The sequence below is a fragment of the Haliotis asinina genome, chromosome 4 (assembly GCF_037392515.1).
Source record: "Haliotis asinina isolate JCU_RB_2024 chromosome 4, JCU_Hal_asi_v2, whole genome shotgun sequence".
NCBI lineage: Eukaryota > Metazoa > Mollusca > Gastropoda > Lepetellida > Haliotidae > Haliotis > Haliotis asinina.
Genome location: NC_090283.1, coordinates 67,533,447 through 67,543,968, shown reverse-complemented (window position 1 = coordinate 67,543,968; position 10,522 = coordinate 67,533,447). Strand labels below are relative to the sequence as shown.

Below are 10,522 nucleotides of genomic sequence, written 5' to 3'. Positions count from 1 at the left end.
GGGGGAGAGGTAGTGAGGGGTAGAGGGAGAGAGGAGGGAGAGAGAGAATGAAAGAAAGATAAAACATGTGTGTCAACTCTTTTGAATTGGAGTGAAGAATTTCGGTGCATATGCACTCAGTTCGATTACATCCCGGTTCGTGCAATCAGCAAGCAACGCGGATGTACGTCTAATCATTAGAAGACTTTATATAGATATGACTGACTCAGCCTCACCAAAGCATGTCACGTTCCGCCTACTGTCACGTGGGTCAAAGAGTCCAATCTGAGTCTCTTTTCATAGGGATTAATCACAGTGAAAATACAAGTACCTCGTTGAAATTGTAGTGAAAGATCATTTACATCGTCTTGTGTTGCGAAATATGTCACGGTTGACGGTAGTGAACAATGGATTGTAATTTCACTAACTGACACATTTGAAGCGCTGGCGCAGACAGTAAACTCGGTTCCTGTTGCCACTTAACAGTTTTAAGTACCCCAGAATAAGATTGATATCGTGCTCCTCAGGACGTCCAAACAAACGCAACGAGGCACAATGTGGGTGGCTGAGCGAGTATAGTTTTAAACCGCTGTGAGAAATATTCCAGCAATATTACGCGGACTTAAGAAGTACGTTCACTCCAAACACTTTCACTCTGTAAAGCCCAACACGGAATGGTCTGTGTATCTGTATTCACACTTTGATGTATGGCATAGAGCTTACTGTGTTCACTCGGTACGCTGAAGATCCGAGTTCGATTCCCACACGGGTGACTTGTCTGACTCGTATCATGATATTGTTCGAATATTTTCAAAACAAGAAGCTAACTTTTCAAATGGAATCGATAAAACCATATTTCCATATTTGTTTGAACTTTCTGCTTAAACCAGAGTTGATCGTACAATTTCTACATATATCATGTACTGTTTGACGCTGCATTCACAAGTAATTCAGCCACTGTAACAGCTACATCATGTTATCATGCACATGTCTTCATAAGGAACAAATAACAGCAGAAAAAAACACGCAGACTGTTACTTGTATTTATTTGTATTATTTTCATATTTGGAGAGCCCCGACCGGCGGTCAAAGTGGTCACATCGCTGGGTCATAGATTTTCGGACACAACTGTTTAAACTCCACAAGTTTTGACGTCGAAAATATCCAAATAAATGATCGTCGGATAGTAAAGCCTGTGTGGAACTTTAGTCATGTTTAGTCACATTTCGTCGTATTTAGTCATATTTAGTCATATTTCGTCATATTTAGTCACATTTCGTCATATTTACGTCCGAAAACCCATGTCCCAATGGCTGACTTCAGTCTATGATATATGTACGCTACCAGTGATGGAGGCCCCTGCAGCGTACAATATACCGTCAATACAATGTACAACCACAACTGAAATTGTCCCATGTCTGATGCATTTACTCTGTCAAAATAACTAAAATGAGTATATCCAGCTGAAAGTTTGAAACTGATATTGTGTGATTTTGATTGAAAGGACATAGCTCATTCAGCTTCTTGGAAATCGGAATTGTGAAGCAGAAAATTTAATATATCCTGTCATATATTGTTTGAATTTGAATTAATCGGTATTGCTCAATTTACATCCATTTGCAGGAATTGTACCGCATTGAATGGTGTCTGCACAACATGGTAATTATTGAAATACTGCTTAAAGAGGAACATTTACGGTAGTGATGCAGAAACACTATGTGCTTCACAAGGCTCTTGGTCATTGAAGTCAGTGAGGTAATGATGTTTGGTTTGGGTTGTCAGTTTTCTCCTCGGTATGTTCAGAGGAGTTATCGTTCCTTGATTAACAACGATGATATTGTTGCGAGTTTATGGGAGGTGGGAGGGGAGGGGGTGGGGGTAATTGATGACAAACATTCATACAGAGACAGCAGAGAAAGGGGCGCTTTGGTATATTGTGAAGGTATTCGTGGTTCATAGAAGATTATTAACACCGTTTAATACTTAAAATCGAACAAACAGATCGTTTGGTGTCTTTAACGCGAGACGCGTGTCTTTAACACGTCCTGACACAAACACTTCCACAAAAGTTGACTTTCATAAAGAATATGTAAACTCAAAAACATTAGTTAAGGTAGGCAGTCTAAAGTTTTCATTAAACTTCAAACGATGTATTTGTGTAAGAAAACGAGGACATATTTATTTTTTGATGAGAAATATAAATTAACATACACGTATTAAATTAATCAGACTCATTCACATAGGTCACATCCTCGTAAAGGTCAAGGACATAGCCTGGTCACGTGGTAATCAGTTCACGTGTATAACGACAGCAGTGACCAGACAAGATGGTGACCTCAGATTTCAGGGAGTATACGGTACACATGATGCCTGGTATGTTCTCTTGCGAACGTCTGTACAAAATATACTCAACACGAGATTACCAGATACGCGCAGTAGATGGTTACACACCATACTTCACAAAGCATCTTTACAAATACATCAACCACATCTGGAGACCAAATCTATCTACTATCCACATCCAGTATTAGTTCAACCTAGAATCTTTACCGTAAAGTAAATTATTGGAAGAACTACAGAGGTACGCATGTCATCAACCTGACGTCAAACCTCTCCCTGTCGGAGCAGTTGCCGTACACCACGGTCCTCTGTCTGTAGCAGAGGAAGTAGCGGGGGCTACTGGTGTCGCCGACAGGGTAGTTCAGGTACTGTTGGTCAGGCTGACCGATACAGCTGGGTATTGTATTCGTACAGTTACTACAGTAGGGGTAGTTGGTGATCCCACAATGCTCGTGATAGTCGCCTGAAATAAAACAAAAAATAAACATGTAATAGCTTCGTTGATTCTGTAGCACAACCTAATGGTAGGGGTATATAGACAAAGATATTCATAGATTGCCTGTCATTATTCATATGAAGGTTTTTAGAGCAACTACATTTTCCAAAGCGGATACAGAATTTAAGAATTGAGACCTCTGATCAGTAACCACATGCAGAAACCTTACATAGGCATTAAGCTACATTTGTGACGTCATTCCATTCATTTGTCCGCTTGTTCCATTATTTTTCAGGAATGGAGCGACGTGTTTCAGACCTAGATAGGTCGTACTCTTTGCATTGTTACATTTGGCTTATACAATTACCAATACTTTGAATGTAATTTAAGCAGGGCAACATCCTCGTAACTATCCATTCCTTAAAATGTCGTAAGAAGCGACTAACGGGATCGGATGGTCAGGTTCGCTGACTTGGTTGACACATGATGTTGATCACTGGTCCAAATGTACTTGATTATTTACTGGTATAGTGCTGATTACGGCGTTAATCACAAGATTATCTGCATCATTTGAGTCACCGGTACTCCATACAAATTCGACGTGCCATGTTAAGTCAGTCTGTAAAATAAAATACTCACAAGCATTGAGTGGTTCAGTTCGATTTCCACAGTCGACTGTTGTTGAAATGTCCTTGAAGATGTTGACACAACTATTAGACTCGACAGAGAACAGTTCCGGGTATTTGCATTCCTGCTTGTACATGGTGTTCAGGATGTGTCTGTAGGGCTTGGAGCAGTCGATGTAGCGGGCACAGTTGTCAGAATCCGCAAACACGGCCGTGGGGAACTTCCGGCAGGCGTCCTCGATCAGAACTGAACAATAAATGTGCATTGATCAATTCACATGTTACTGAATGTGTTTGGACTGTCACGTGACGCAATCCTAACTTTCAAGTTACTGACGCTGGGTCTTCTTGTACATCGAGATTACTGCGTTGTGATGAAACAGTACATGATCAGATACATAACATAGTAGGTGAGTGAGTGAGTTAATATTTAACGTCAAATCGGCAATATTTCAGTCATGTCGTGACGAATAACATCGTCGGTACCTGGCGTCAATGGCTGAAAAGGTCACCCCATGATTCTAGCACAACAGGGTCCGTACTATCCAGGTTCTACAATAGGAGTTACTCACACTGGCTAATGGAACCCCCACACTCCCCTAGGTGGGGGTTAAACAGGTCACTCTTGCATCTAATGACGGATTCGGTGCGGTTGTTCCTGCACTTCACGAAGAGGGTTGATGGCGGAAGTCCTGGATAAGACTGGTTCCCGTCCGGCAGACCGACACAAGACGGGATCCTCTTCTCACAAGGTAGACAGTTCACCTGACTCTTGGGACAGTGCTTGTTCTGTTCGTAATCACCTGCAATTAAATTTCAATATATTTTTGCACAATGTTTCTCTTCTTATTGTGAGGAACATGCAAAATGGCCACCGTTATCTTTTAATTTACGATAAACTGAACAATAGAAACTTTAAAGTCAAATCAGATATCTAAAGAATTCAAGTGCTACTCAGGACCCAACGTTGGATTATAACCAAATAAACTAAACTGAGGAGGCGAATACTGTTTTCCTAGAAAGAGGCAAAGGGTTACGGATGTTTCAGGGTGTGTTGTGATTACATCATTGAACAATATTCCAGCAATAAAACCCCACAAACATCCTCCAGTAGGTTACTGTTCAAATATTGAGAATGAACCCCGTGTAATTGGTGTTGCTAGTGGATGTTTTACCCACATGGCCACCCTGATGCCTAGTATGCCTATCAAAACGGCCATGTACATTCACATGACGTTCATTTGTACCAGGATCCGGAGGTTCGAGGTTCGAATCCATCATTCACACCGATCACGACTCTTTCCACGTCTTATTTTTCTCTATTCTTGAACCTTTCTCAGTTTTAGAGTTTTAATCTTACTATGCTAACAAGTCCAGTTATAATTAAACACGATGGGGTCAAACATTATTCCCTCACTCATTCATGTGTAGACTTACATGGTGCCACGGGCTCATACCGCTTCCCGCACTTGACGAACTCAGGGTCGATACACACGGAGCCGTTAAAGAGCCTGGGGTAGCCACACTCGATGATCTGAGGCTGACTGGGGGCACAGTTGATGTACTGGGCACAGTTGATGGGGTTGGGGGCACGTTTGCCGGGGTACGTCTGGCAGAAGAAGTTAACTGCGCCTGTTGAAGGAGAGAACATGTGATTACAGAGCAGCATTACACACACACACACACACACACACACACACACACACACACACACACACACACACACATGCAACCCGTGTATTTAAAAAACACAGTCTCTCTCACTCTATATCTATCACACGTGCACACACACACATGCGCACGCATACACACACAACCCATCCATTAAAAACACCCAGTCTCAAGCAACCTAGTCCTACACTGTCAGGTCTCCAGTCGCACCGCGATCCCTCTGGGGTACATCTCATGTCACTCCCCCATACATGTGTGACAAGTCACAAGTCCTTCCTGCTGTTTCAAACAGCACCCCCGACACTGAGTAGTCAAGGGCTTACTCTGTGTAAGTGCTGTCCTGCAGTTTTTGTTGACCGGGTCGAAGTACTGGTTGAGTCCACAAGTGGTGACCACCACGAGTCTCTCGTCCCTACACTGGATAAACTCCTCGGCAAGCTCCCGACCGGGGAAGTGGTGTAGACCATCAGTCTTTCCCGCACATGACGGCTTGGTGCAAGGGACGCCAGTGTACAGCTGGGAGTTGGCAAGGTACTCGCCTGGGGGTCGAAAACGAGAGCTTTCAGCATTAACTGACAAGTCCAAGTCGCTGACAACCATGGCTATGTTCAATGATAAATGAAAAACAGTGAAGCGGAGGATCCTGTTTTCAAATGAGGACATATTCATGTTTTATGTTGCTATTTACTCTACTTTCTCACCAAAGGGGTCGAACAACGGTGTGTCAATATTGGAATGATGACATGTTCATGTTTGATGTTGCTATTTACTCTACTTTCTCACTAAAGGGGTCCAACAACAGTATGTTAAAATTGGAATGATGACATGTTCATGTTTGATGCTGCTATTTAATCTACTTTCTCACTAAAGGGGTCCAACAACAGTATGTTAATATTGGAATGGTGACATATTCATGTTTGATGTTGCTATTTACTCTTTTTTTTCTCACTAAAGGGGTCTAACAACGGTATGTCAATATTGGAGTGATGACATATTCATCAGGTGTGATAATTGAACATTTCTGATTGGTGGAAGTAATATTAACTCATTCTTGTCACTACTCACAGGTGTCCTTGACCAGTGGACTGTTGCCGCAGGTGACCTGTGAGTGGTCTTTACATGTTCTGGACTCCACGTCAAACAGCTGGGGATAAGGACATTCTACTCTGTAGCGGCCGAATCTGCTGCCAGACTTGGAACAGTCGAAATACTGGGCACAGCTTAGAGAGCTGGGGAACATGCCCGTTGGATTGGAGATACAATAGGTTTCTGCCTGTGCTGATGAAGACACTGGAACGGAAAAAAGGTAACTAGTTCGTGTCAGAGGCAGATGGCACTGGATCTACAACGTGTTTGTGTGAAAGGGAGACGACACTGGATCTAGAACGTCTTTGTGTAAGAGGCAGGCGACACAGGAACAGAAACATGTTTGTGTAAGAGGCAGAAGGCACTTAATCAGGAACATGTCAGAGGACACAGAATCAGGAACGTGTCTATTGAAGAGGCACTGGGTCAGGAACGTGTCTATTGAAGAGGCACTGGGTCAGGAACGTGTCTATTGAAGAGGCACTGGGTCAGGAACGGGAACGTCTATGTAAGTGGCCGAGGCAAATGTTCGTGTGAGAGGAAACTGGAATGGGAACATGTGTTTGCATACGTCAGAGATGAAAAGCATTACCATAGTTTTAACATAACATCGCCATAAACACAACAAAAACTAACATAAAGCAGCTCTGTAAAATATCGCACTTGAATTCCGAAACTTACGGTATGTGAGCGATTGACAGCGTCTTGTCGCAGTGTTGAACTCGTAGGTAGCGGGGCAATCACTGATGAGTGTTCTGTCCTTGGAGCAGTTGTAGTACTGAGTTCGACTCCCTGGGATTGGCCCAGTCAGACCGTCCGTCTGGGCCACGCACGATGGGTTACTTTTGGCACATTCCTCGCAGTTGGTACCAACAATTCTGCAGTATTTGGTAAGGATGGCCCAGTATTCACCTAGGTGACAAAATATATACATATATACATACATTCTACAATTATATCTCGTTACTAAGTAAGACGACCACCAGGAACCCCCATCTGAGATTTGTTCGATGGGAACAGCGTCTTGCATTCAAAGGGACACTTCTCCGTAACCATAATTGTTGAATCCGGATAATTACCGTTGGCGCTACCGTATGTTCAAATCAGGCTCAGAACACCCGTTTCACTTGCACACCGATTCTCTTGCTGCGGTTTTAATTGATTTATAGCAAAATGTCGTTTAACAAGGTATATGACAAATATCAGTGTTTGGATCAAAGAATCAACAACGATGTCTTTTGAAATTAAATAATTCTAAACGAACATAGTTAAAATTTTGTGGATATCGGATGTGCAATATCTCTAAAGATGCGGTTTCAGTACCTCACCAGATCGATTTACATGCTTTGATCTTAACAAACAGGAACGCCCAAAACCCAACACAAAACACAATCATTTAGTACGCTTTTTGTAATTAGAAATGATGGTGCTTGGAAATGGCTCCCTTTATATTAGTATCACTTAAAATATTTATCATCTCCATTCTGTACAGACCCTTTAAGTGTCTTATATATAAATCAGATTTTTTTTATACATTTATCGTTTACATCAAATCGGAAGCCTAGACACTGAAAACCCTTTGTGTATCGCTAGAATGTGGCTGAAACCCCTCACTCACTCATAAACATGAATCACATCAGGGTAGGCCGTCCTATTTAAATCGGAGCAACGGTAATGAAATAACGCAAAAAGACCACATACATCTGAGTCTCGGCTCATATCTTCGCCCACAGGCGACCAGGGAGTGATCCTTGCAGGAGGCCGATGTGGGGTCAAACAGATCGGGGTAAGGACACTCGCTCAGGAAGCGACCAAACGGTCCGTTCTGTACGGCGCAGTCGAAGTACTGGTGGCAGTTCTCGGCGTGGGGGAACATGGCCGTCGGGTTGGTGCGGCACGGTCCTTCCGCCTCCGCCGATGTTGTCACTGCAAGGGGCAATGCGTGAGATTAGTCACAGTCAGAAATACAAGTCAGCAGTCTGAAACATGGGAGAGATTGCAAATATAGTTGTTTGTTTCCTAACGCCACAATCAGACGTTTTACAGCTATATGAACGAGTCTGGATCAGACAATCCAGTAAGTGACGCCACGAGCATCAATTAACGCAGTGGTATACGATGTATCAGTCAAGTCAGCGAGTAAGGCCACCCGACAGCAATCCTGAGCACCCGATCAAGTCATCGGTTGCTGGATGGGTGGGTGTCTTCTTGCTAGAAATCACAAGTCTTTATGGAATAAGAAACATGTGCATCGGGTACAAGAGGGCTCACAAAGACATGGATGATAAACAAGGAGATTAACAATGAAAACAAGCCAATCACACCAGAGGCAAGAAATACTAAGACCACTCAACGTTAACACTGAAAAAACGAAACAACATAAATCAGCCATTTCGGAACTACAGATAATAAAACACTCCAGGACTGTTTCATCCTATCAGATTTCCACCACCTATCTCATAACTAATTAATCCAAGTCCCACTCTCAAGCTAATCCCTCTCTCTCTCTCTCTCTCTCTCTCACACACACACACACACACACACACATACACACATACATACATACACACAGTTTACACGCGCGCGCACACACAACTAGCTATCATTGGTAATCCTCTCTATTCATCACGATTTAATTGGTGTACTCCCATTTTTGAGAACTCCCAGTTGTGTGACACTGGAGTATGTAATTATCAAAGAATACACACCATACCCACCTATCTGATAGAATGGATTAACCTCAGCTAATAAAGATTTCGCTGATTCTTTTGCATCTTTCAGTGTCGTAACAATGTCTTCTTTCTATGGGAAACAAGTGATTTGAAGTTCTAAATTTAGGTACCCAAAGCCTGTAGTAGTAAGGTGTTGCCTCGGATTGTCTCATGTATAATGATGCTTGTTTTCATTTTTTTTATATTTGAGATTATCCGTAAAAACTTGTCACACCTATAACCTACAACTCCAGAATGCCTCCCAAGAAGTTCAGTCTACTTACTGACAGGGATGGTGGGTGCCCCCGGAATCTTGCAGTCAGCTGTGATGGGGTCGAACTGCTGTGTCCCCGGGCAGGATACGATAGTGGTCCTCTGGTCCTGGCACTGGAAGTAGCTGGACTGGTCCTCCAACATGGCGTCCTTGTACCCGTCCGCCTTGCCGCGACATGAAAGCTGGGTTTCGTCACATACCCGACATGACTTCAAGTCATTACACAACATCACAGTGAATGCAATGTACTCGCCTGAAACGAAGAACATCATTAGGATCAACATCATTCTTTCAGACGACATAACATTCAGCCACTTTCAGACATACTTTGTTTTCCAGCTGCCAATGCTTTGGCAAGTGCTCGGCAAGATGTCAGGCCCGTTTCAAAGGGGAAAGAAAATCTACTGTTTAAATTACAGAAGTCAGTAACCGTTTTCAAACACTTCGACAATCGGCCTCAGATAGACAGACAGACTCTATCTTGGACACCCGGTTCTACAAATCTAACATAACTCTAGGAAAACTGTGAGGTACTTTAACATAGCAGAACTATAGTCGATCTGTGAAGGGTTTCCGTTGTGTGTGAGTATGGTTTTACGCCGCTTTTAGACCTATTCAACACCATGAATGGGATTCACACATAGTACCATGTGGGAGATCGAACCTGGTCTTCGACACGATGAGCGAACGCTTTTCCTACTGAGCTACCCCACCGGCCACCGGATCCCAAGGCTTTTTATTTATCTCTATATCCGGATCATAGCCAACTTACATGGGGCCATGACGTTCCTTCTGGTCCCACAGTCCACCAACGAGAAGTCCACACAGGCGCCGGTGCTTGTGTCAAAATGCATGGGGTAGGTACACTCGAAAAGGTACTGAATCCCGTACTGGGGATTGGGCTGGGAGCAGTTCCAGAACATGGCACAACTGTCGGGGTGGGCGGCCACCTTTGTCGGGTTGAAGGCGCAAAACCTGCCGATCTCTTGGGCCGAAACTGCAAGACACGATTTGGAAATAGTTGAAGGTTAGTTGGTTGGTTGTGTAACGCCTGACTTAGCAATATTCCAGTTGTATGGCGGGGGTCTGTACATAATCGAGTCGGGATCAGACAATCCATTGGTAAATAGCACAAAACTCGATCTGTACAATCGGGTTACGATGACAAGTTTCAAACATGTCAGCGAGCCTGACCATACGATCCCTAGTCGCTTCTTATGACAAGTATAGGTTATTGAGGACCAATTCTAACCCAGATCTTTACGGGTTTACAGTTAAATGAGATCATTCGATAGTTTGTCAGTAATGAAGCGAAATCGGCCCTTGAACCTTGAACACCAACTGTTGTAACATCTATTACAACTCAATTCATTTTCATATAAAAACATACTGCTACGAG

General features: G+C 43.2%; 1 protein-coding gene across 4 annotated transcripts in view; it reads right to left on the bottom strand.

The window, feature by feature from the left end:
- Positions 1–1,008: 1,008 nt before the first annotated feature.
- The window catches only part of LOC137281796 (uncharacterized), a 48,091-nt gene continuing 38,577 nt past the window's right edge, over positions 1,009–10,522 (bottom strand). For all 4 annotated transcript variants that reach the window (XM_067813412.1, XM_067813413.1, XM_067813414.1 and 1 more), the window contains exons 17-26: positions 9,896–10,120; positions 9,134–9,376; positions 7,840–8,064; positions 6,820–7,050; positions 6,118–6,342; positions 5,376–5,591; positions 4,819–5,013; positions 3,954–4,184; positions 3,395–3,628; positions 1,009–2,782 (exon numbers count right to left, since the gene is read on the bottom strand). In XM_067813412.1, coding sequence (XP_067669513.1) covers positions 2,553–2,782; positions 3,395–3,628; positions 3,954–4,184; positions 4,819–5,013; positions 5,376–5,591; positions 6,118–6,342; positions 6,820–7,050; positions 7,840–8,064; positions 9,134–9,376; positions 9,896–10,120 — 2,255 coding nt within the window. In that variant the 3' untranslated portion in view covers positions 1,009–2,552. The remainder of the gene's footprint in view (positions 2,783–3,394; positions 3,629–3,953; positions 4,185–4,818; positions 5,014–5,375; positions 5,592–6,117; positions 6,343–6,819; positions 7,051–7,839; positions 8,065–9,133; positions 9,377–9,895; positions 10,121–10,522) is intronic.